This window comes from Monoraphidium neglectum (assembly GCF_000611645.1).
Source record: "Monoraphidium neglectum strain SAG 48.87 unplaced genomic scaffold scaffold00418, whole genome shotgun sequence".
Taxonomy (NCBI): domain Eukaryota; kingdom Viridiplantae; phylum Chlorophyta; class Chlorophyceae; order Sphaeropleales; family Selenastraceae; genus Monoraphidium; species Monoraphidium neglectum.
Window position 1 is genome coordinate 1 of NW_014013210.1, and position 25664 is coordinate 25664.

The 25664-nt window shown below is 63.4% G+C and overlaps 4 protein-coding genes across 4 annotated transcripts; 2 read left to right on the top strand and 2 right to left on the bottom strand.

Moving 5' to 3' along the window:
* Nucleotides 1-153: 153 nt before the first annotated feature.
* Nucleotides 154-2001, top strand: MNEG_3345 (hypothetical protein; the record flags this gene model as incomplete). Its single annotated transcript, XM_014048174.1, has 2 exons — nt 154-180; nt 316-2001. The coding sequence occupies 2 exons, from the start codon at nt 154-156 to the stop codon at nt 1999-2001; spliced, it is 1713 nt and encodes a 570-aa protein (XP_013903628.1).
* Nucleotides 2002-10607: 8606 nt separating this feature from the next.
* MNEG_3346 (hypothetical protein) lies at nt 10608-12137 on the top strand (the record flags this gene model as incomplete). Its single annotated transcript, XM_014048175.1, has 5 exons — nt 10608-10660; nt 11039-11110; nt 11373-11481; nt 11715-11770; nt 11939-12137. The coding sequence occupies 5 exons, from the start codon at nt 10608-10610 to the stop codon at nt 12135-12137; spliced, it is 489 nt and encodes a 162-aa protein (XP_013903629.1).
* A 719-nt stretch (nt 12138-12856) lies between these two features.
* On the bottom strand, nt 12857-19749 carry MNEG_3347 (hypothetical protein; the record flags this gene model as incomplete). Its single annotated transcript, XM_014048176.1, has 11 exons — nt 12857-13300; nt 13539-13760; nt 13974-14357; nt 14668-15018; nt 15240-15557; nt 15824-15967; nt 16196-16726; nt 16965-17060; nt 17256-17380; nt 17567-18701; nt 19090-19749. 11 exons carry the CDS (start codon nt 19747-19749, stop codon nt 12857-12859), a joined length of 4410 nt encoding a protein of 1469 aa, XP_013903630.1.
* A 1751-nt stretch (nt 19750-21500) lies between these two features.
* MNEG_3348 (hypothetical protein) lies at nt 21501-24611 on the bottom strand (the record flags this gene model as incomplete). The annotated part of the gene is made up of 5 exons (XM_014048177.1): nt 21501-22313; nt 23081-23257; nt 23461-23604; nt 23780-24046; nt 24276-24611. 5 exons carry the CDS (start codon nt 24609-24611, stop codon nt 21501-21503), a joined length of 1737 nt encoding a protein of 578 aa, XP_013903631.1.
* Between the last annotated feature and the right edge of the window lie 1053 nt (nt 24612-25664).

Genomic DNA, 25664 nt, shown 5'->3' on the forward strand with positions numbered 1-25664 from the left:
GTGTTTGCACGGCTGCGTCGCTTGTGAGGTGAAAGTAGGGGCGTGAGTGGGTGGATGAAGGATACGTCTCTGGCGGCTGGTGCGCGTCCAAGGGGGAGAGTGAGCACGTCTGCTTCCTGAATTGCGGATGTCTCCGCAGGTGTCGGTGTCAGCATGCAAACGAGGGTTGCGCGTGAGCACGTGCGCCGCACGCTCGCGCACACGCACGCACGCGCGCGCACACACACACACACACACACACACACACACACACACACACACACACACACGTGCATACCGCACGGCCCCTCCCTTCCAAACCCCTCCACACCGCAGGTGCTGGCCAGCGATGGGCTGTGGGACAAGGTCAGCCCCCAGGAGGCGGCCGCGTTTGCCGCCAACGCCTGGACCCGCTTCGCCCAGGACCCCAACGCCGGCAGTGGCGAGCTCTCGGCCACTGCCTCCGGCGCCAGCGACAGCGACGCAGCCAGCCCCCCGCCGTCGCCGCGTGCCGCTGCTCGCGCGGCCGCCGCAACCCCCGATGCGCGCCGCGAGCGGCTGCTGGTGCGCGAGGGCTCCCGCAGTTCTCTGGCCGGGCCCCAGCCGTCCGTCGGCCGCACCTGCCGCGCGTGCAAGGCCGCGCGCGTTGCGGCGGCGGCGATGACGCGCTGCGCACGTGGCCGGCGCAGCCGCGATGACACGACTGTGCTTGTGGTCAACCTGCAGCAGGCCTGCAGGTGCCCCGTCAGCTGGGCCATGGTGTCGGCGGGCGAAACGTCCTCACAGATGAGCACGCCCAAGGGCAGCCTCGCCGCCGCCTCCGCCTCTGTGCTCGCGTCGGCCGCCCCGTCCCCACCGCGCGGCGGAAGCGGTGGCGGAGGTGGAGGCGGCGGCGGCGGGAGCAGCAGCCTGCGCGAGGCCCTGGCGAGCCTGCCGCCCGGCGCGCGGATGCCATCTGTGCAGGAGCGCGAGGGCGACGCGGAGCCGACCTCTGAGTTTGACGACGAGGGGCAGGAGGACGGGGAGGGGGAGAGCGACTTTGTTTCGGCGCGCGAGTCAGAGGGCGGCGACGAGGAGGACGACCTGCACGGGCTGCCCTCGGCGCAGCCGGGGCGCTGGCACCACCAACACCATCCGCATCAACAGCGGCAGCTGGGCCACGCGGGGCAGTGTGGGGGCGTACTCGCTGCCCAGGACCAGCTGAGCGAGGCGGAGGGCGGCTCTGGGTCCATGGCGTCGCCCTTTGCGGTGGCGGGGCCCCCGCACGACGGCGCCACGCCCGGCAGCACGACACCCGTGGCGGGCACACCTCCGCGCTGCACAACGCCCGATCTGGGGGCGTTTGGCGCGCCCGGCGCGGCCGTGCCGCCGTCGCCTGACTTAGGGGCTTTTGGGGCGGTCAGGGCAACAACGGGCCGGCCGCCGCCGCCAGATCTGGGGGCGTTCGGCGCGTGTGCGCCGCTGCGGTCGCGGTCGCGCTCGCCCTCTCCGGACCTGGGGGCGTTTGGGGCCCGCGCAGCGCAGCCATTTGCATCACCCTACGAAGCATCCCCCTACGCTGCAGTGGGCGCCACGTCGTTCGGCGCCATGTCGTCCGCGGGTGCCCCCTCCATCGGTGCTGACGGGTCCTCGGTCAGCGCGCCGGCACCGGGGCCGCCCTTCGCGTCGGCGCACGCCCCGTTTTTCGAGGGGCCGTTGGGCGTGGGGCCGCGCGACTGGCACGGCCTCGCCTGCGGGGGCAGCCAGAGCGCAGGCCCCGGCAGCACGGCGGCGCTGGAGCACCTGGCCCATCAGTGCGTCTCGGTGTCGCTGGCTGCCGTCGGGGAGGGCGAGGGCGGCGGCGAGGAGGACACCGGCGCCAGCAGCAGCGGCGATGACGCGGCCGCGGCCACGGGCGCGGCCCTGCGCGCCGCACGGCCCAAGTCGCACCCGCTGAGCGGGCTGTCATCGCTGGAGGCCGTCACAAGCGCCGCCGGCACTGACGTGGCGGTCTCCACTGGCAGCGGCGAGCACAGGTGGTGAGCCATGCCCGCGCCGCGCAGTCGACAGCCCTGCTGCCCTTCCAGCAGCTGCCGTGCGCACAACAGGCGCGGCGCAGGGCGTGGGTTTGGCGAATAAACTTTGCCGCTGCACAGTCTGTGCCGCGGCTCTTTCTTGCCCCTCTGCGCCACTTGGCGGATGCGCGTGGACACAACGCCTTCACAATCCTGACAGCTGAGCTCGTGGCACTTGCACGGGCTACAGGCGCAGCGCCTGCCGATCGGGTGCATGCCTTGCGCCTGGAGGCGGCGTTTCGCACTGTCGCCCCAGTTGCTGCCTGAAGTGGCCGGGCGCCAAGCCGCCTGCTGACAAGATCTGCCCTGACCCCTGTGACCATCTTTCGCTTTGCGTTGGCCGTGGGGTGACTGCCATCCCCCGTGGCGCCTGGCAGACCCCTAAGCGGTCATTGCACAACGTGCCCTTTGGAGCCTAGACCTGCCAGGCGCCCCTGCCTTGCGGGGGCTTGCTGGCAACGCGCCCCTGGGCTTGAGCATGCAGTGTGGCCTGGTTCTGGCTTGCTTGCACGCGGCATGCCCTCTGTTCAGGCCCGGTGCGCTTGTCACCCCACACCGCTGCTGCAACAGGCAGCCTCGCTCGCCTCAGGCCCAGGAGCCCACACTCGGGCAGCGCAACCACGAGCCCGTGAGGTTGAATGCGCGACGGCTGTGACCACAGTATTTCGATTGTCATTATGCTACACCCCAAGCTGTTTTTGCTGCTGCACGGATGGCTGCGGTCAAGCGTTTTCGCGCACACGCGTGCACCCTTGGCACCGCACGGCCACCTGTCATGCAGGAGCCCTCCAGTCGCTGGTCATGTCCTGGAGTTGGCAGGAGGTTAGCGGCACAGCAACGCTCAAGACCACATGCACTGCCATCAGACCATCGCCAAGGCAGCTGCATTATGGATCGGAAACGGGAACCCCACTCTTACATACGGGACAGGAGCTTGGGCGGCTGAGCCTCGTATCGCCACGCCGCATATGCCAGGGCGTGCCCTTGTGGCATGTGCTGTTCACAAAGCGTGTTGGGGTTGCGCGGGGAACCGTGATTCTCCCCGGCATGTGGCGAGGCTGAGGGCGCACAAGGCAACGCATGCCAGGAAGCAAGGGCGTCCTGTTGGCGCAGTTACTAATTGTACATTTTGTAAATGCAGGAGGAAAAGGAAACAGCATCTCCGGCATCGTCACAGGGTCACTAGCTAGCTGTATGATCACCACGGCTGCGCATTCGGGCTGCGCGGCTCGCGGCTGGATGCTGGTGTTGGCCCGGCAGACAGCAGATCGGGCAGGAGCGACGCGAGAGACTGGGCTGAAGGGGAGGGCGCCGCTCCAAAGATGTCGTCGCTGCCTGCATCAAATGAGCACAGGGCGGATTGCACACCAGCTGTTTGATGTGTTGGACGATGTTTCGACGTGCATGACGTGGGGCCGCTGGTGTGCGCAGCAGCGTGCACCCTCGCTGCCGTGCCCCTGTAGCTTTGACGCCACCGCCTGCGCACCTGACAGGCCTGCTAGTGGAGCTTGGCGAGCAGCTAAGGCACGTCCTCTGCGCGGCGGCGGCTGCGTCGGCTGGGGTGCCAGCAGTGTGTCGGCGTCGTCGTCGTCGTCTCGAGCCACCTGCACCGAGGCGGCAACAGCGGCTGCGGTGGTGGATGTGCTGTCCTGCACACCCACAGGACAATGCAGCAGAGAGCGGTGATGCGCAGACACTGCTGGCTTGCCTCACAAGCCCCAATCATGTGGACCAGCGCCTTGCACCCCATTCATACTGCACGGGCCCGCGCACTCGCAGAACCCCTGGGCGCCAGCTGCCCAGCCGCGCCGCCAGCTGCTGTGCCGCTGCGGCTGCTTGCGAGTCTTCCCGCTCCTCTATGTCTTCCTCAAGCTGCATCCAGGTCTTGCCCGCATATTGCTCCACGCCGCTGGCAGCGTATTTCTGCGCCAGGCTCTGCTGCTGCTGCTGTTGCTGCTGCTGCGGTGCGACCAGCGCATCTGGTTCGGCGCCCTTCACCACTGACTGGTTGTAAATACGAAGTACAGGGTGCCCTGCTGTGGTGGGTTTCTCGCTGCCTTCCTGCTCAGCCTGCCGCTGTGCATGCCAGTTCGAGTTGACAGGCAGCTCACCCAACGCGCGGCGCGGCTTTGACGCTGCAACGCCCACGGCGCCCTCAGCTGCGGCTGAAGCCTTGTTTGTGTTTGTGATGTTTCCGAAGGCCTTCCTCGCGCTCAAAGGGGCCGCCTTGAGGCTAGGCCCGCCCTGCTGATGAGCCTGCTTGTTGTTGAGGGCGAATCCCGCATTCTCGTCCTGAAGGCGTCGATTTGTATGCAGCAGCTGCACGTCGTTCTCCATGGGATGCCGGCCGTGAAGACGATGGACCCGCGATCAACTTGCGCGCAGCTGGCGATCTGCTGGATTGAGGTTGCGCTGAGGGCGCATATCATGGTGTACCATATGGTATTGTTCGATCAGCCCACGTGTATGATACGGTACAGGCAGTTGCTCCACCCTGCAGAGGGTGGCATACAGTACTGTAGCCGCTGCCTGGCCGCTGCACGTGCAGGGTTGTGCCAGGTCGCGCCCTGGTCGTGCCGCACTCTCAGCTGCCACTCCCACTGCCGGTTTTTGAGCCAACTTTGGCGCATGGGCATGGTCAAGCCTGCGACCCGACCCTCTGCATGCCGGTTCTACTGATGCGACAGCGATGCTGCTAGTGCGCCACCAACACTACGACGACAGGGCGCGCTAACCCGGCACTACGTGGCGCTGGTGCCGCACTAAGGCACACTAAGCGGCACTAAGCGCGTCTGTGGCGCGCTAAGTGCCCTTAGTGTGCGTGGCCTCGCCATGCCCTTTCAAGCCGGTGTGATTGACACGGAAGGTCTCCCCCAGTGCACAATGGCACATCTTCCCATGCGTGCACATCACACGCTCCCCGCCACCCCGTAGCCGCTGCACATACAGCACTATATATGAGCCGCATCAAGGGCGATGGCCCTAACCTGCCGCAAGCTCATGGCAAAATGATCATGGTGCACATTGCAATCCAGCATCGGCCCCGGCGGGCGGCACTCTTCCTCTTCAGCAATCACATGCTGCAAGCGAAAAATGGACTGAGATCCTCTGATGGCTGCAAGCTCTTGTGTCACGAGAAACTTTTGAAGAAGGTTCAGGGATTCCCAGGCTGCTAGATGCTGTCGAGTACCATCCCCGCCCGCTCGCTGCGTGCCAGGCGTGTGACAGCAGCCATCACGGGCCAGCGCACACAAAGCTGGCGGGACGTCTATGCATAAGCATCAACAAGTGTACTAACAAGTTGTTTCCATCACACAGTTACGAAAGCAACCGCCATAGAGAGCAAGCGCCATGGGAGGAGCTGTTCCTAGAGCGGATGTTCAGTGAAAAAGTTTTCTGCACCTTTCATACATCAAATCAGTGCGTAGGAGGTTTCACAGGTGTGCCTAGGGCACTGATCAGAGGCGCTTGGCAACCTTCCCTCAACACAGGCTGGCGGCACAGCAAGGGCCCCGGAGTATGAGCTGCATGAATGGCTGGCAGGTGGCGGTTGCAGCCACAGGAAGCTGCTCAAGGTGCGAAAAGAACACACACAGGTGCAGAAGACTGCCAATCAAGTATTTCTGTTCACAGGACAACCTTATCAGTATGCACACGGTGTGTTGAGCTGAACGGCTGTATTCACCAAACTGCAGAGTCAACTGCTGCCGCACAACAGCACTGCGGAAAGCCTTTCACACTGCCACCACAACGAAGAGCAGCACCGCTGCCCCGGTCATCAAGTTGAAAACGCCCAAGGACGTTGACGCGGCGCCGCTGTGCGCCACGCGCGCCGCAGCCTCGGCAAACGGCATGTGTGCTGCAGCTATCAGCACGTCCAGCCGCTGCTGCAGGCGCTCCGTCATGATGACTCCGCCAATGACATGAACCGCGCTCCTGCGGCCCAGGCCAGCATCAAGCGCTTCAAAGGCCAATCCCTCCACGGTCAGACCATCATCAAAGGCCACCCTTTGCCGCCAGGGACGTGCCCCGCCCATCAGCGCGGGAGCCGCGCCGCTCTTGCTGCTGCTGCCGCTGCCGCTGCCAAGGAAGCTACCTCCACTGCCAGCAGCTCCAGACGCCTGCGCTGACTCAATCGCCAGCGGAGCCCCCACAGGCCTGCGAATAAACAAGTTGGGATCCATACTATTGAGTCCAGTTAGCCTGTTGCTTGGCACGAAAAGAAGTTTAGCCCAGGGGCAGACCACTCACTCAAATGCGTGCAACTGCACGCGCACCCCTCCCCCTAGGTGCAACTGGCTCCTTTTACTCCCCCAGGTGCAGCCAGCTCTTGAATTCCTTCCATGCTTACATGCCACTTATTCTCAGCCGTAAGTTGGAGCCGTCGCTTGGCGTCACTGCCAGTCCCGCAAGCGCGCGCGCCTGGAGTGCTGCGCTGCCCAGCGCCGCGCCCGCCACCCAATGGTGCCCGACAAGCGCCTCTGCCAGGGCCCTGCCCTCCGCCAATGATGCCGCCGCGTCCCAGACACCTGCAGGCGCAAGTGCCTCAAGGGCCTGCATGGCAGGCGAAGCAGGGGCACGGTGTGGTGTGGTGGGGTAGGGTGGGGTGGGGTGGGATCGGGTAGGGTGCAGTGGGGTGGAGTGGGGTGCGGTGGGGCGGGTGGAGTTTCCTGGGGTGATAGGGCACCTGGGCACCTGCTGCCATGCACAGGTGAGGATGAGCGGTATCGAAGAATAGCAACGGGGAAACATGACAGGGGAAACACTGGCCAGCCGCCTGCAATCAGACACAGACATTGCAGTGTTCCAGGATGCAGCGCGCTGTGCAAGGATGGGATGCCCAATCTCGCCGCAAAAAACGCCAGCTTTATCGTAGCGCGACCCCTCGTGCCTCCAACCGTACATCGGCCCCCCTTACCGCATCAGACGGCGCAAACAGGGTCATGCGGACCGCCGCATCCCCCAGGACTGCCTCCAGCCCCGCTGCGCGTACCAGCCCTGCAAACCGCCCCACTCCAAGCCGTGGGTCGCGCAGCGCCTCCGCCGCGCTGGCGTATCGCAGCTTTGCCTGGGCCGCCGCGCCCGCTGCGCCGCCGGCAAGGTTGCTTAGCGTCGCCTGTGGCTCGGGGGCCGCGCCCAGTACGTGAGCGACGGCTCCGCCCGACTGCAAGTCCACCTCCACCACCTGGGCAGCGTTGCCGCCACCCAGCGCCACGACCAGGCCCCTGGATTCTGTCACGCCCACCACCAGATCGCCGCCCGCTGCATTGGGCAGCGACAGCGCCGCAAATGAGGAGGACGTCTTGCTCCGCAGCTCTCGCGCGCGAAGGGGGCGGCCGGGTATGGTGAGAGCATTGAGGAAGGCTGCGAGCCCACCAGTGTCGTCTGACTGCTGAGCGCGCTCCGCCGCCGCTGCTGCCATAGCCTAAGAAAAAACACAGGTATGGGGTTGGTGGTAGGAATGCAGCTGCTGAGGCGGGGTTTTGGGCATGTTGGTGGTGGCTTGGAAGCTGGTAGGGCTGGGCAGAGCCACAGCCAGCATCCCCTGCAAAGGGTGCAACCTGAGAGGTCCTGCCATGAGCAATGCCAATCATGCCGCGTGCTCCCAGCTGCGGGCGCCGCATTGCCACCGCAGCGGCTTGCCTCGTCAGTGGGGATGAACACCGTTCCCTCAAAGAGCGGGTCACTGAGAGGCGTCAGCGGCCCCGTACGATCAACGGCCGTCAGCCAGGCGCTCAGCGCCCAGGCAGCTTGCGCAAGCGGCGTCAATCCAGGCTCGCTGCTGGTGGCGGCGTCCTGTTCGTCGATAATGCTCGCGGGGGGCAGGCCGGGGCCGGCGCTGGCGCCGTCCAAGGGGTCAGCATTGCGCACGGCTGCCGTGGAGGGCTCGCCTGCATGCATGAGGAGGCGGCGGCATGCAAGTGGGGCGTGCACCAAGTGGCTGGCGGTCGCTCCTGAACTGGGGTGGACACATTCTACCGGCAGGTGCGAGCGCCTGCGTGGCAGCTAGAGCTGCTGGGGAGCTGCAGCGCTGCAGAACGGGTCCGCACCAGAGGGTGCGTCTTGATCCGTGGCCTTGATGCGCAGGCCGCCCGGGTCAGTCTCCGAGCCAGCATCCAGATTTTGGGAAGGTTCATTAGCGGCAGCCACTGCCGCGGCACCACCTGCATTGAGGCATGAAGCCCACGGCTATGGAACGAGTGCACGTCACACAGACGGACCACAGCAGTGCGTCGGGGTCGCGGGCGCACGCGCGCTCAGGGCAGCCATCAGCCCCACACACACAAATCACCTGAACATAATAAAACCGCAAATATAGCCACCAGCGCTCCTACGGAGCGCGGAGCGGACATTCAGACACCCCGCGGAATCGGTATTTTTGGACGGCGCACTCAAAGACTACCGTAAGTATTACGATATCCAAATATTTGTATGAAACCCTGGAATTGAAGTATGTATACTGTACCTCAGCCTCCTTGGAGTTGCGACAGGGGTCGCAGTCGGCCGTCACCAGCCCACAGGTGAACCAGCAGAGTGGGGTGTCCCTGCCCTTACCCGTTCCATTTGATCCTGTATCAAAAATGACAGACTTGAGCGTGGGATGCTGTTATCCTGGTCGGTGCAGGTGGGTGGGTGGGGGGGGGGGTAAGTTGGCCGCTTACCCATAGCGCGAAACGGGTGCAGTGCTCGAGGTGACTGAGTCAGAACAGACAACTAATTTGCGGCAAGTAATTTAGCACGTTTTAGGTGTAGGGCCTTTTCAGTAGTGTCACTAGACCTCGTTTGCTGCGCCCATCAAGTGTATGGCTGGCTTGGTGTGCAGGAATCTGGCTCGGCTTGCATGGGTATGCTACAACGACACTGCAACTTGCTGGGCATAAACAAGAATCCAGCAAAAACCAAATGTGAGATCAAGCCTGGGGTGCAGGGCCCCGTTCTGACCAGGTTCTGACTGCCAATGAACGGAGCGCCTGAGTGCAGTGACATGGCAGTATGGCTGGCACTCAAACCCAGCCCACAGACCAGCATAAAACGATTTTGCGTGTGGATTATCGGAAAGATATCCATTGGACGAATTGTACAATTTGCAAAGTTACTGTACGTGTAACATAGTACTGTACAGTGTGTGGTTCTGATCTCGATTTCGCCATGTCATCCTCGCAAGTCCCAGTTTCTCCGCACATGCGCCATTGTAGCGGCTACGAAAAGCGACGGAGCACTTGCGCTGTGCCTGTTGCAAGGTGCATCTTGAAGTGGCTGGCGTTGGGGTGGCAGGCAGCGCGCCACTGGTACTCAGCACATGCAGGTGGTTTGCTGCATCGCCACATTTTGGAAATCCCGTAGGCGTATAATGTGCATGTGGACGACATGCGATACGATCGATTGCGCACGGACTCACCCCCATGACGTGCCCTCAATCCGCAGGCGGCCCACACGTATCCAGGCGCAGGCGGCAGCGGGCAGTGTGATGCGCGAGGTGCTGACTGGGCCGCAGAGGTCAAAGCTGGACTTTTCCTCGGACCGCAGCTTTTACAGTTTTCCCCGGCTGGTGGGCTCTGATAAATGGAGTGTTTGTGTGTGCGAGTGTTTCAGTGTGCATGCGTCCTGGGGTGGGAAAGTGTTCAGTTGGCAGTCGCAAGGCTGGAAACGGCCAGGCGTTGCGGGTGGCCCAAGGCAGGTGGACGAATCCTGCAGGCTTGGAGGCGAGCGTTGGGCAGCCATCAGGCTTTGCGCCGCCTTGCACAGCACTCGTATGCACCAGGCAGCTGTGCTGTGTGGCCTTTTGCACTGATTCACGGTGCTTGCGCTCAGCTCTCGCCCGCTTGTTGCACAACAAAAAAACAGGCCTGCCACCACAACGGCACCCCCCCCTCGGACTTGATCCGTTCAGGTGAAGCATGTGGATGACAGCTTTTTGACAAAGGTGACAGAGATCTACCGGCAGAGGATACCAAATGGTGGGGGTCGGAGCCTGCTGCTGCCCCCGGGCTGGGACAGGGGGCGGCCACATGACCACATGGCTGTGGCTCTGTGCGTCCTGTGTGCACAGGCCCTGGCTGGCACACGGTTGAACCCCCCACACCTTGTCGGAGGGGCGACACACACTTCCCCATCTCCCCCCATACGCACGCCCTTGCCACGCGTGCGTGCGCTTCCACGGCCCTGCCGTGTCATCAGACGCTGTGGTCCTCGATCTGTGCAGCTCCTGGGTGTCGCACCTGCCCAAGGAAAAGAAGTTCAAGGAGGTGGGATGGGGCCATAGGTTGGGACGCCGGGAGCGCGGTTGGGATAGCGGAGTCGACAGCGGGGGCGTTGGCGCATGTAGAGGGGTAGGCGGGTTGACTGCCTGCAACACGCATGCATACGCCTCATGCAGTCCCCGGGACCTTTGAACTGCGTTCACCCCTCTCGTGCCTGCCCCAAACAAGCCAATTCATTCACCCCCGGATGTGCATGCGCGTGTGCGTGTTTGCGCACGAGCGCGTGCACACGCGCGCACACACACGCACACACACGCACATGCACATGAAATCGCTCGTACGCACATGTTTTCAATAGGTGATAGGCCACGGCATGAATGCGCTTGAGCTGCAGAAGAACCCCCAGCTGGACCGGTATTTTGTTCGGTGAGGGCCCACCGGCAGCCCTCGCTGTAGAGGGAGGGTTGGGGGGAGGGAGGGGGGGAGGGGGGGAGGCTGAAACGGGTGAGAACAAGCTGTTTGATGGGGGTGGAAGGGTGGAGGTGGAGTGAGGTGGGGTGGCGTGGGGGGTGGGGGGTTGCGTAGGCAGGCCCGGAAAGGGAGGCGTTGCTGCCTGCTGGGAGGGCGGGGCTGCACAGGCCCACTCACTCTCCGCACCCTGGAGGGGGAATGGAGGAGCCTGGCACTGCTGGTCGTTGACGGGGGCACATCTCCCACAGCCCAACCTGTAGCATCATTCTCTGGTCCCTGCCGCACTCGCACCCACACCTGCCTCCCGCCCCGTCAACCCGGCCCTGGCACCAGGGACCTGAACCAGGAGCCGGGGGGCTGGGCGCTGGCGGACGCGTCTGTCGACGCCGTGGTCTGCTGCGTCAGGTCAGCGGGGCGCACGCGCACACTGTGCCACCGACCTTGAGACTGCGCCACAGCAACACAGCTCGGCCGTCTGTGCCCTCGACCCTTTCGCAGTGCAGCGCTTTGACTACATCCCCACTCATTTGTACGTGCCTTACCACGATCCTTCTTTGTGAAAGGGTATCTAGTGCCCCAGCAGCGATGGTTGAGCACACCTGCAGCTTGCATGATCTCAGTCTCTAAAGCCAGACATACACGGCCCGCTGTCCGCGCCTCCCAACAGTGTGCAGTACCTGCAGCAGCCCGAGGCTGTGTTTGCCGAGGTGTACCGCGTCCTGAAGCCCGGGGGTGTCGCCATATTCACCTTCAGCAACAGGATGTTCTACGACAAGGTGGGGCGCGGGGTGCTGCGCAGCAGGGAGGGGGGAACAGGGCAGGGGCCAAGTCCAGGGGTGTATAGTGCAAATCCCGCCCCCCGCTTTGTGAGAAATTGATGTGTCTTCTCCTTGCACGTACACCCTCAAGGGCTGCTTTTCTGTCACGGACTCTCCACCCAGCACTCCCGGCTGCCTTGAACACCCAGCCACCCACACTTTCTTGAGCGTCACACCCCCCCGCCTCACAGGCCATCTCAGCCTGGCGCGACACCACTGGCTACGGCCGGTGCCAGCTCGTAAAGCAGTGAGCATCACGGGCCTCGCCACCTCATCCGCCACCAGCGTCACACACTGTTGAGTACAGCCCGTGATCGGCCTTTCCTTCTGCCGATCTAGTTGACGCCGACTTCACATGCAATCCATGCCCTTGCACCCCCCCAACAACACAACCCATCTCACTATGCATATCAAGGTACTTTGGCTGCGTGTTCGGGTTCACAGAGCCCGAGGTGCTGCTGGAGGTCGCCCCCAGCAGCGGAGGTGCCGTCGGTGCCGCGCCCGACCCGCTGGCGCGCCTGCTGCGGCCGCTGCAGCAGCTGTTTGAGCGGGGGTCGGCGGACCCCTTTTACGCGGTGGTGGCCTACAGAAACTTCAGGAGGGAGGACGTGTGAAGCTGCTCGCGACCCGTGGACGCGGTCCACAGCGTTGTAAGCACGCCCCTGCGCCTGGCTCTTGCAGCGCTGCGTCAGGGCCTTCCCTTTCAAAGGTAGTGCAGAGCGCTGCTGTTACACTGGGGCAGTGCGCTTCTGATGGGGGAAGGGCCGACAACGCACTGCTGCGCTTCAAGTCCAACACAGCACTGAGCATAGCGGCGTGCACGGCCCAGCGCAGCGACGTACCCACTCCAGCACTGCTTGCCACCCGTTTCAGCCGCCTGTTGTGTGTGTAATCAGCTGATCAAGGGCTAGGCGTATCAATGGTTGCAGGGTCAGGGTTCGGTACGTGGTGTTGATGCTCTGATGGCCAGAGGCTCGCTGCTGCAAGTTTTGGGCGTACCCCGCCCCGCCGGTTCATTTGTGGCTGACTGACAAAGCGCCAACAATGTAATCAAGGCGCTGCGTTACAGATGCGCGCACATGAACAGTGTGTCTCGCTCCACGTCGCGGGAAACGTTATGGGGGAAGGGCCGGGCAGGCGCGAGCGCGCTGCATGCGCGCGCGCAAAACCCGCTGCCGAGAGGAAAGGCCTAAGCAAGAGCAACAAAGTCTCATTTCCCTGGAGCAATCTCAAGGGCAGCGACGGAATAGGTTCTGGTCAACTAACAACAATGCAAGCCAGCGCATAGCCTGCTCTGGCGACAAACGCTGTCACATACCAACAGGGCGGTCGCTCACTTGCGACCCCTAGAAAGGGCGCCATTGCCGACAACATCCGCCGACGCGTGCCGCTGCAGCGCAGCGCCGGACCTCGGCGTGCGTGGCTGGTCCTCTGTGGCCTCGCCGACGGGGCCGGTGTGATGGCCGCTGCGGCGGTCGCCCTCGTCGTAGCTTGCGTCGGCGTCGTCCAACGACAGGAGGCCCTGCTGCGCCGCGCGCCGGCGGCGCCTCAGCACCAACAGCGCCAGCGCCACAAGTGCCAGCCCGACAACGCCGCCGATGACGGCGCCAGCGATGACGCCGGCGGTGCTCTTGGCGGCGGCGGGGCGGCCAGGGCTCTCAGTAGCCAGGGGCGCCTTGCCCAGGTCTGCCTGCTGCTCCGTGATCTGCTTCACAATCTCGGGAATGCCGGTGGTCTTTGAGTCGATGCGCCGATCGAGGGCCGCACCAGAGTACTCCTGGAGGTACAAATGGGGCGGGTGCGTGCATTTGTGCTGAGGGGACCGAGGTGGGTTGACAGTGTATGTGGTGTGCAAGAGTGTACACATCGCAGGCAGGCCCACCTATCCCGATTGAGCAAGCAGTCAGAATTTCAGGGAGGCCGCCAACCATCAACCTCGCTTGCTCGCCACCTGCAGCCACCTGTGCCCATCTATTCTGCTATTATGCCAACCCCCTGCTGCCCTACAAACTCACCCTCTCCAGCTCGGCAGCTGCTGCGGCGATGTCAATGTTGGGGTCTGCTGCCACCCTGGCCGCCAGGGCGCTGATGGAGGCGGCCAGGTCGATCTGCTGCACCGCGCTGATGGCCGTGATGCGCACCAGCGCGTTGATCGCGTCAAACTCGCGGCCCTCCCTGTGGGCGGCCTTGGCGGCGGCGACAATCTTCTGCAGCTGGGCGTTGGTGCCCGCGATGACCTGTGTGTGGAGGGCACAAGCCCATGGGTTGCAGGGGTGTGCTGGAGGTGGCATGTGGTGTGACATGCAGCTAGTAGCCTGGGTCAGGGGATTGCAAGGCTCATGACCACTTGTCATCTAGAAAAACATCCCTGCCAAGCAGAACACGATATTCAAGCGCCTTCGGCCCGCGTTTCGCCGCTCCCCCCCCCTCCCAGGCGCACGGCTGCGCACCCTCGCAACGGCATCAAACAGTGGCTTGAGCTCGGCGGCGGTGCGCTGGGTCGCGCTGTTGTGCAGGCGCCGCATCATGCGGCGGCGCGCATTGGGCAGCGCGGCGGAGTAGCCGTCAGTGTAGAGGCCCGACAGCACCTCAGCATCGCTCAGCGCAGCGCTGCCGTCCCCAGTCTGCGCCCAGCTGGCGTTGACCCTGGAATAGGTGGCCTTGACCACGGAGGCCGCGATGTCGTCGAGCGAGGCCTGGCTGCCCAGCAGCGGCTCAAACATCTCAAGGGAAGAGGAGTAGACGGCCATGACCTCGCTGCTGGTTCCCATGAGCGCCGCAGCAATCGGCTTTCCCAGGGTCAGGTTGTCGCCGACATATGTGAGGAAGTCCACCTGGGGAGTGCGGTGATTTTCGGGTTGGAAGGTAGGGGGCCAGTGGGGGCAGGGGTGACTGTCGGCACGGTCCAATATGAGGTGGGGGAAAGCTAGGGCGAAAAAAGGGGTGGGTGCTCAAGAGATTGGAGGGGTGCCAGAAGAGAGGCTTCCACAGAGCACCTGCTGGCGGCCGTGTGGATGCGCCGTGCAAGAGGCCGGGGCGTTGAGCTGGGAAAGGCCAGTGAGACAGCCGGGCAGCGACAAAGTTGCGAGCGTCCCTGACGAGACCCACAGCCGCAACACCATGATTCTGCCCCGGAGTGCTCACCCCGAGCTGTGTGGCGTCGTAGCCGAAGAGCTTGTAAGCGTGGGTCCAAAGGTAGTGCGGCGCGCGGCCGTCTGTGGGGCGGCCGTTGTACAGGCGGGTGACTGTGGGGTCCTCCGCAATGGGCACAGTCAGCAGCGCCAGGGGGTTGACCGCGGTGCTGGTGACGGGCGGCACGTAGATGGTGAAGGGGAACCGCACGGTCGCGCCCGTGATGGCATCCTTGCAGGAGCTGCCCGGCAGGGCGTTGCTGAAGCGGTAGAGGCCCAGCTGGGGGTTGGCCACCTCAAAGGCGCCCAGCGAGTCGGTGGTGAGGTCCAGCTTGTCGCCCGTCAGGATGGCCTCGTACTTGCCCTGGGGAGGACAATGCAGGGGTTTGCGGGTGGGTCTGAGCGGACGGCTTGACGAGATTCAGGGTTGAGGGAGCTGCATGAGGGCTCTGCATGTGGGTGCAACAGTCATGACATACCAAGGTGTGCGACGGAGTTGTGTCGCCGCCTCTGGTCACACGCCGATGACGCAGCCGTAATCTAGCAACAGTGGGTTCGTGGACTGTATTCTGTGCATTTTCACACCTTGCAATCCTTGACGCCACCATTGTCCAGGACCCGCCCCGCCAGCTTGCTGACAGGCAGCCCTGCGGCTGCCAGCCGCGTGTTGACGACCAGTGCCTCGGCGATGGCGCTGACGTTGACCGCCGCGCCGTTGATGAGCTCCTCCAGGGAGGTGGTGAAGGGCAGGAAGGGGTTGGAGGCACCCTGCCCCCTGCAGCACTGCTTGGTGGCGTCCAGCAGGTTGGTCTGGCCGATCTTGGCCAGCTTGGTGAGGCGCACCAGGTCAGAGTGCAGCGTGATGGGCACCTCGCTGCCAACAGACAGACCATTGTACTTGTTCTGTGAGTAGTTGCAGGAATTTGTGCATTGAGCAGCACGTTGATGGTATAACAAATGGATGGAGTAGAAGTGTAAACGTGCGCAAAGCAGGGTTGCATTTCATGCATATGAGGGGAAGGAGGGTGGGGTGTAAGGGCACGATTTGGATTACAGCGTCAGCATGATATTTCCGTGGCAAAAGGATTACTACACATGCGGACCCAGAAGAGCGGAGCATCCAGCAGTCTGCAGGATCTGCAGCCGGCAGTCTTCCACCCCCAGCCTACCGCAATGTTCCCCAGGTACTTGTGGATGGCAATGAGCGCAGGCACGGCCTCAGTGGCGCAGCCCGAGAGGCACAAGTCCCTCAAGGCGGCGGTCATCTTGGAGGCAGAGTGCCACAGATCAGGCTTGATCAGGGCTTGAGCCCACTGCGGGTGTATGGTGGGTCATGGCAAGGCGTTGCAGGTCACGTGAAGCGCGCACGTCTTGAACACCCTAAGAAGCTGAGTTGGTGCACCCATCACAACGGCCCTTGAGCTGGCGGCTGTGTTGCCCAACGCATCGGCTCTTAGGACTGTTGACAGAATGGCATGTCCTCAGCAGACAGCGTCCAAGCACGCGTCACCCCTGTCGGCTGTGCACCTGCACACACGCACCTGGTTGAACAGCTCGTTGCTGAGCCGTGCGCCGGCGCCCTCACGGCACTCGTACAGCGCACGCGCCAGCGACAGCGTGTCGAGCACCTTGGCGCTGGCCACCAGCGAACCAACCGCTACGCCAATCTTGACGGGGTCGCCAGTCTGCAGCATCAGCAGCGGGTCAGAGTTGACCATGCCCGCGCCATATGCGCCACCGTTCGCTTTGACGTTTACGCTGGCATACGCGGCGTCGTACTTCTGGGGCACGCTTGCTGAGGACGTGTCGCCCAGCGTGAGCATTGCCACGGGTGTGATGACGACCTGCGCTGCCCAGTCAGGCTGGCCCCTGCTGTCGGCGGGGTACGGCGTGAGGCCCGAGACGGGGACGCTGATGGGCGCAGTGGTCCAGGTGTCGATGCAGTGGTTGCCTGTCGGCTGCTCGGGGGAGTCCGCCCAGGCATTGGACGCGAGTGAGTAACCCTCGCCCGTGACCTGGTCCACGCCAAAGTATCCATATGTGGAGAACTGGGAGGGGCCAGTGATGAAGTCCTGGGGCCCGGGGGTGGGGCCCGGGCGCAGGGGGGCCGGGGCAGTGGGTGTGATGTGATGCTTGAAGGCCATCAGGCGGTTTGCATGGGTATTGATGTCCATGACATGTGAGCTGATGGTCTTGTTGCAGCGCACAACCCCTGCATGAGCATGCCGTTTGATGCGCAATCACTGCGCATGCCCGCCGCCGCGCCCGCAGTCCGCCATACATCAGCCAGCCACCCGCAGCCGCGCTCACCTTGTAGGGTGTGCCAAACGTGCGGTCTTTGTTGAGCAGCTGCCCGGCCACGTCCTTGTCGGCTGGGTCCATGCGGCGCAGGTAGTAGTAGTCACCCTGGAGGTGGGGAGGGGGACATGGCACCCGGGGCAGGCAACTGGAGGTCAAGGGGCCAGGGGCGACCAGGACAGGCCGGACGGCTGGATAGTGGCGCAGGCGGCTGCGATGTCACTGCCTGGGGCAAAGGGGACCCCGCGCGAGGGCAGGTCTCCCGGCATAATGTGGCCCCACAACCCTGATGGCGGCCCTCACCGCGCAGAAGCCAACGTAGCCGATGCCATGGATTGAGCCAAACAGCTGGCGGATGGTGGGCAGGGGTGCGCCAGGAGCCGCGGCCAGCGGAGGGATGGCGTCCAGGGTCGTGCCCGGGCAGGAGCCTGCGCGGAATGGTTGTTCAAGCAGCACGGTTCTCAAGGTGGGCGAGCTGGAGCGCTGAAGTGTTGGTGGCAGGTGGCATTTATCACCTTTCAGTTGGAGTAGGTAGGCTAAGGTGCGCTAATCCTCTGCTCTCTGCAACTCATAGGCAAGACGCCCGAGGACGCAAGGCCCAGGTGGTGACTCACCAGGTGGAGGGCCCTCCAGCAGGTACGGGCTACCGCCATGGCCGCCAGGGCTGCTCTCGCCGCGACGTCCGCCCGCCGCCGGTGCCACCACAGCCGGGGGCGGCGACTCTGGTGCTGCCTGCGGCTCCTCTGCCGGCGGCGCGGGCGCCGGGGCCGCGGGCTCCGAGTCGCCCTCCACCGGCTGCTGTACGACAACGGTCCCGCCGCCGTCCGAGCCGGGGTCGACCACCGCAACTGGGCCGCTGTCGTCGGGCACCGCCGTGTCGTTGGTCGGGTACCAGACGGTGTCATTGCTGCCGATGGCGGGGCTCTCGTAATCGCCGGGCGGCAGGATGATGGTGGACGGCGGGATGATGACGGTCTTGTTGGGCCAGTTGAACTCGGGGGCGTTGATGAAGTAGGGCAGCTCCCCAACGTACCAGAGCGCCCCCGGGGGCAGGCAGATCTTGGGGGGCAGCATGTTGATGACGTAGTCGGGCAGCGTGCCGGTCAGGTTCTTGGGGGCTGGCGGGAGGCCCAGGGTGCAGGAGCCGGGGAAGTTGTACTTGGTGCCGCCGTTGGGGAACACGAGGTTGATCAGCTCGTCGGACAGCACGGTGCCAAAGGGGATGAGCGCCAGGCCCGGCACCACAAACACGATGCCGGGCGGCAGCGCGGCCAGGATGCCCGCCGACACGACGCCCGCCGGCACGATGCCGATGAGGCCAAGGAGACCCAGGAGGCCCAGCAGCCCCAGCAGCCCGGCGCCGCCCGCCGCGCACGCGACGACCTCGAGGCCGGCCTCCTTCAGGTCCCCGACCGCCTTCTTGGCGCGGATGCTCTTGTCGTCGGCCTTGTGGCTCAGCTTCTTGGCGGTGCCAAACTCACGGTCGATGGTGGTGGTGACGCCCTTGAGCACGACGGCCTTCTCCGAGAAGCTGCCCGTGTTGAGGTAATCGGCCAGCACGCCCTGGACCGCGTTGGAGACGTCGCTGAATGCGACAGACGCGAGTGAGGCGGCGGCGGCGGTGACCTCCAGGCCGCGGAACGCGCACGTGGACTTGTCCGCCTTGCCCTTGGCGCTTATCTTGACGGCGTCCTTGGCGGTGGTGTTGCTGGGCAGCAGGGCCAGGGCCGCATTAATAAACGCAGGGCCCTGGGGGTACACAGGGGGCAGACGAGGCAAGACAAGGGGTTGATCGGCGCTGGGTGGGTGGTTGGGTTGGCAATGTTGCGTAGAATTGCACGATGGACAGTTGTCAATCCGTCGCAACAGCTTGCTACCTGGCAAGTTGCTTGGGTTGGCAGCCAGTGTTTGTCCTTGCGGCATTTGAAATCTCAGCTGCTAAACTGTTGATGCCGCTGCATTGCTGTTGCTTCGTGCCAGCTGCAGCTGCCCCTGGTGTGGCACGTTTCAATTGCCTTGCGCCCTGCCGCTGGGCGGCACCCTGTGCCGCACCACGCCACGTGCCCACACCTGTGGTGGCTGCAGGGAACCCTCAAATCACGCTTCCAGAAACCCCACCAAACCTGCCCGCCCGCACCTTTGCAATCACGGGCAGCAGCGCCGCGCGGTCCTGCGCGTCCAGCGCCCGGCAGGTCAGCCCAGCCTCGGGGGCGCGCAGGTTGTCCAGGGTGCGGGAGATTACGGCCGCGATGTCGTCAGGGCTGGACAGCGCCTCGAGGCGGGCCGCAGGGGTCGCCTTGGCTCGCACCACGTCCAGCAGCGCGGCCTGGGCAGACAGCTGCACGTGCAGATTATCCGAGGTCGCAAAGCCCTCACACAATGTGTTGGCAACCTCAGACGCGGCGGTGAGGACCGATGCGATGCGCTGGTTGAGCACATAAATTGAAACTCCGAAGCGCGTGCCCATGACAATGCCCTGCCAGCTCCTGAAGCTCACGCCGTCCTGTGCCGGGAAGCCAAACAACTCAAACACGTCGTCAAACGCGCTGTCGTCGCCCAGTGCCCTGCAGCCCTCCGGCCCCGCGTTACACCGCAGGCGGCGGTACGGCTCCACCAGCGTGGAGATTGGCGCGACAGTGACGTTGGCGCCTGGGGAGGTGGGCGCCACGCTCCAGTACTTGATGCTGGCCCGCGCCAGGCTGTCCACGCAGCCGGGCGCAAAGGACACCAGGCCGGGCACGGAGGCGTCGGAGTAGAAGCGGCCGTTGATGCTGGTAAGCACCGGCGTGCTGAGCATGAAATCACCACCATAGGGTGTCACAGTGCCCTGGAGGTCGGGGGGGCGAGCGCACCGTGCCACGCGTGCAGCGTGAGCTCACGCTGGTGTGACCAAGGCTGTCACAAGTGGGTGCTTGGATGCTTCGCTTTGTTGCATCTGGGTTGTGCGTTGCACGCTCTTGCTCACCATCTACCGTGTACAGCGTCGCATGGTGCGTATCTGTCGCAATGCTTGGCTCACCTCGCATTCAACGACTCCGCCTGCGGCCATGAGGGATCCGATGGCAGACGGCCCTGGCGCTGGCTCCAGGCAGCCGTACTGTTGCGTAGAGGGAAACACGTGGCGAGTCGTCATTGCATGCATGAGGGCAGGCAGGCCAATCTACATCACAATGCCAGCTAAGCACCATTATGTTCCAGTCACCTCCCCTCCTCACCCAGCGGCATACATGACGCTGCTCTCAGCTTCACAGCTCACCCCATATGTTCCCGATACTCCATAGGCGCCGCCGTAGACGCCGCCCACGCCGTATCCGTAACCAGCGTAGCTACCATAGGCGCCATAGCCATAACTCGCGCATTGTTGTGCGCTCGCCACACCCAGGCAGCCTGCAGCGCAGCGGACAGCAGCTCAGTCAAACAGCTGGTGCAGACGGTTTCGCCACGTGCCGACGGTCCCGAGGGTGCGTCGCCTGCATGCACGCCCGCAGCACGCATTTGAAATTATTCAGATATGATTCGAGCTGCCTTGGCGCACCTAGAATAGCCAGCAGCGCGCTCAGCTTGAGCCACATGCTAGATGTGCCGCGGGGCGGTCACGCCTGCCGCTGGACCGAATCAAACACAAGATAGTGTCCAGTATGTTTTGATCGCTCAGTGATGTCCGTTTTGGCAGCCGCGTGCTGGAGCCGCTCGGTCTCAATCAACCTCTTTCTGTTGGATCGGTCATGCAAGGTGGCAGAGACCGCTTATTGAAGCAAACAATGTGTTATGAAGGCGTTGATACACTGTTATTGTGGATTATACGGTAAGTGCGAAAGAACGCGTCACGCTCCCTGCTGGTGATGGGCAAGGCCAGGGTGGGGCTGGCACCAGAAGCACGTTCCAGGGCAAATTGCAGCGCTTACTGGAAGCTTGGACACACTCTCTGCAGGGGAAGCCGCAGGTCAACTCAACTCATCAACAGCACGGAAGTGCAACCCAAGCTTCAATCCCACACACAGATCCTTGCCCGTTTCAGGTCATCACAGAATCCCCTGGAGTGCCTCAGGGTCGCCCTGTGAGCCCGTTGCGGCTGGAAACCTGTTGCATGCTTGCTGCCAAGTTCCCTAGGCCATCCAGGGCCCGGCACCAGCTCCGCTCATTGTGAGGGCGCAGGTCTTGTGAACAAACTTTCCAAGGCGCTGGATACGCCAGCTCCTGCGATGTTTACCCTGCTCACAAGGCACTTGGTTGCAAGGGAAAAGTGGGCCATCATCAAAGTTCCTGTATGTTGCGCAGTGTGACTGGCTTGTGCATGATCGATGTGCTTGCATTTGTGGCGGGAGTTGATGCTTGAGAGGCGCTCGACATACATCATACGTAGAATTTTCACCACATAAAACCAGCTGTCCATGCACCTACGGCAAAACAATTGATTTGCGCACGGCTGGCTACAAGGTCAGGGTAATGTGTGCATTGCACATCACGCAGCAAATCACGACAGGGGCCGAAAGGAGGGCGAACGACAGCTCCGAAACCAGCCCGCCATATGATGTGCATCTGTCCCGATTATGTGATGATGGCATCGATGACGTCACCGTCCACGAGGCCGACGCTGGCCGGTGTTGCGTCGGGTGAGAGGACACAGCCGCTCTCGCGCGCGTGCAGCAGCACCACGCGCCCCGCACTCCCCGGGTCCAGGCCGCTCTTCAGCGCGACGACCGGCCGCATGCGGCTGAGCTGCTGCTGGGGCTTCATTGCTACGCTCAGCGACTGCCCACTGGCCAGCCGCACCGTGAACGTCAGCCGCTCAGGCACCGCGGGCAGGCCCTGCTGCTGCTGCTGCTGCTGCTGCTGCTGCTGCTGCTGCTGCTGCTGCTGCTGCTGCTGCTGCGGCTGCTGCGGCTGCTGCGGCTGCGGCTGCGCCTCGGCCCCCGGCGGTGGCAAAGAGCTGCGCTTGGACGTCCCGCTGCTCGTGCACTGGCGCTTGGAGGAGCGGCCGCCGCCATTGCCCTCGCCCTCATTCTCGTCCTCCCTCCTTTTATCTCTCGCTGCTGTCCCCTTCTCCTCAACGCCTGCAGGCTTCTGTGGCCGCTGCGCCAAACTGCCGCCATCAATGCCCCCAAGAGCCGCAGCGCCATGGCCGTTTGTGCGTGCTGTCAATTGCGACTGCTGCGGCTGCGCCAGTGCTGGCCCCGGCTCCTCCACTGGGTGGACGTAGATGTTTGTGTCAGCGCTGTTGCGGGCCACAAACACCCCCGCCAGCTCGGTCTCGTCGACCTCCTCACCCCAGCAAGTGCGTGTGGTGATCGTTTGCCGGCTCAGGCCGGCTCTCTCATAGTACGGGTCAAGCAGCCGGCTCAGCGGCCAATCAGACCACACCTGCAAAGCGCACGTATGGTGAGCAACGCTCGTGAATGTGTGCGTGCGTGCGTCTGTGTGTGCATGTGAGCACGAACACGCGCGCATGCAAGTCTGTGTGCATGCTTCTGTGTGCGCGTGTGTGTTGTTTGGCTCTTATGTGTGTGTTGTGTGTGTGTGTGTGTGTGTGTGTGTGTGTGTGTGTGTGTGTGTGTGTGCGCGCGCGCGTGTGTGTGTACTGCAGGTGCATGTGTATCTTTATATGCATGCACATAGATGTGTGTGTGTGTGTGCACGTACGCGTGTGTGAGCACGCATGTGCATGGGGTGTGTGCGCGTGTATGGGTGCTGCACTTGCACGATCACAGCGATGGGTTTGGGTATGTTGAGAGGAGGTATCAGGATGATGCATGTAGTTGTGTCACATACGGGTGGAGCGGGGAGGCTGTGCAGACAAGCGGAGCTGCTGGTGCATACTGTTGTGGGGGTTGCCGCGTGCCAGGAGCAAATTGATCGCCGACAGCGTGGTCGCCCCCTCCTCCCACCTGGTAGTTTCCGGACAGGCTGCTGTCTGACCAGTGGCGTACCCCGACCGAAATCTTGACACGCGCCGGCGATCCCGGACCTGAAGGCTTCAAACCCGCTGCTGCAGCTGGTCCTGCTGCTGCCGCGGCCGCCGCTGCAGCTGCTGATGGCACACCGCTTGGCCCCGGCTCGGCTGTCCCTCTACCGTCGCCTCTGTCTTCGCCACTGCCGCCGGCCGGTGCGCCCCCAACCAACGGTCTCACATCCATGGCCGGCGCGAGGATGGCAGGCGTGGGGGCTGACGCGTCTTCGGAGGCACCGCCCATGCTCCCGCCTTGCCGATTTGGCAGCAGCAAGCCGGGGTCGATGACGGCTCCCTGGCGCACGCACAGCTGGTAGCAGGCCAGCGCTGTCACTGCATCACCGCCACCAGCAGTGTACTGCAAGAAAACAGGGAGTGTGGCGGGACCTATCATGGCGGGCTGGCATGCGACATGGTTGGCTGCTATGAAGGCCCCCATGCAAGTGGGCAGGCGGTGCAGCGTTCAGGGGCCACGTGTGGCCCCAAGTGTGCCGGCATTGCACAATGTGACAGAGCCCTGCGCCGCTCGCCCCGACCCCCCACCACACCACGCCCTCGCACCACTGCATGTGCCTGCTCCATTTGGTGCGCCTCCATCACAGCACCCCCGGTCGCCCTGGCAAGGGCAGGGCCGGCCATCAGCAGCAGCTGGTGCGGCTGCAGCTCAACGTCCCGCGCTGCGGACGAACGACTGTACACCCGCACCTGAGCAGCAGGCGATCCAGCAACGCAGGGCATGGCGGGGCAGGGCGTCATGCGGGCCCGCACCAAGCTATTGGGCCGGGTGGCGACCGCTGTGCTCGCTGGTGGCTCTGCGGCCGTACGTCAGCGCTCTGGCCCTGAAACTGGTGCTTGCTATGGCCTGCCCAAATGTGCTCACTTTGACGCCGCCCTCCGATGGCGTGTGCGGTCGCAGCAGAACCAGCAACACGCCATCGCCCGCGCTCGGCTCCAAGCGCGGCGTCCGGCCGGCCACAAACGCCTTGGCGCAGCGCGCGCTGAGGATGCTGACGCCCACTGCGCCCTCAGCCAGCGGCGCGTCGTCCAGCAGCGCGGCAAACGCGGCCGCGCTGGGAGCCGACAGCGGTCGTGCACGCACCAGCGTGGCGAGCATGCCACGGCATAGCGTGTCAGCCGCCTTGATTGCCTTGGGGGTGTGGGGCGAGGGTGTTGTGGCGACGCCGGTGCCAGCAGGTGTATCGGTCTTCAGCTGCAAGTCGGGTCTCCAGCTGCGGCAACGCAGCAGGGGCCTAGCTGCATGGCGTGGCACACTCCTCCCGGCAGGCTGCTGCGGCGGCGGTGGTCGGCCCTAAGCTCGCACACAGCTGAATGGGCAGATGCCTGGGTGCAGGCGGGTTCGCATGGGACTCGCTCACCGCTTTTGCGACAGCATCCACGCCCACCGGCAATCCCCACAGCCGCCTGTCTGCCGCGCGCAGGTCCACCCCCAGGCCGCCGCCCTGCACCTCGTACACGGCACCCAGCTGCGACTCGCCTCGCGCGGCGCGGGCCGCCGCTTCTGCGTTGATCTCGTGCTGCCTGCCCGGCTTCAGAGTTAGCAGCCAGCTGCTGGCACAAGCTGCAAAGTGCGCCATCAACGCCACCGCTGCCGCATCCGAGTCAATCACAGCGTAGCCCTGCTGCCTCATGCAGAGGCTCAGGTGCCAGTTGGCAGGAAAGGCGGAGGCAGCGGCGGGTGCATTGCGCAGCATGGGGCCCCAGGGGCGCTTCTGCTGCCAGAAGGGCCCAGGTGTTGTCAGCTACCACCAGTTGAGGCTAACGGCTACTCATACTGTACAAAGCCACGCACTTTCTAGCTTCGTGATGGTGTGGGCGCTGCGTACTGTACTACGGTATGATACCGGTCGATCTCTGTTGTTGCAGATCGGTCCTTACGTGTAGCAAATGAGATACATATGACTGGCCAGACGGTATAAAATAAAACCTCAACTACCTTGGAGTCGTAGTCGGCCGTCACCGTCGCACCGGGGATCAAAGGAGCAAGTGTGCGGCAAGCAGCGGAGTGCACAAAGCGAGTGGGACTGTGTCACTGGACACTGTGGGGTCCCTGCCCGTACCCGTTACAGTGTGTTACAGCAATCTCATGAGTACCGGTAATTTCTCAACAGCTGAAGCGTCATTCAGCACAATTGTGTTGTATGATTGTAGCGCCCGATCTGCACGCCTGGACTGCAGGGTAAACTTCTACATAGCTGACACACAAGTTTATGGTGTTATTCCCGCTTCAAAGTTTCAACCCTAAAATGGCATTGGTCCATTGTGGAGAAAGTGGCTTTGCTGTACGCCTGGCTTCATGGCTGGCACTGGTCATTGGGCACCGCGTGTTTGGCATTCACGGTCACCTGGATGAGGTTGTGCAGCCATGTTCTGCTCCGTATCGCGGTCCAATCCGCACAATCTGCGGGAAGACAAGCTTCGTCTCATGACTGTGCTGCATGTTTCCTTTAATGTTGGGGTGCATTTTGGCAGTTGACCCCTCGGCACAGATGACGTCACCCTGCTGACCACGTCACGCGCGCTTGCTGCACACCGTCGGCTTCGTTTGCGTTTTGGCAACCAGCAATGAAGTTTGTGGCAAAAACAGATATGTAATGCTGCGATATACAGTCTTCCCCCGCTACAGCGAACCCCGCAATAGCGAAAACCCTGCCTACAGCGAACGCCGCCGCTACCCCCGATCGCTCGCCACACAGATTCACCCCGCCACAGTGAATATTCACTACGGCTATAGCGAACGCCAAAGG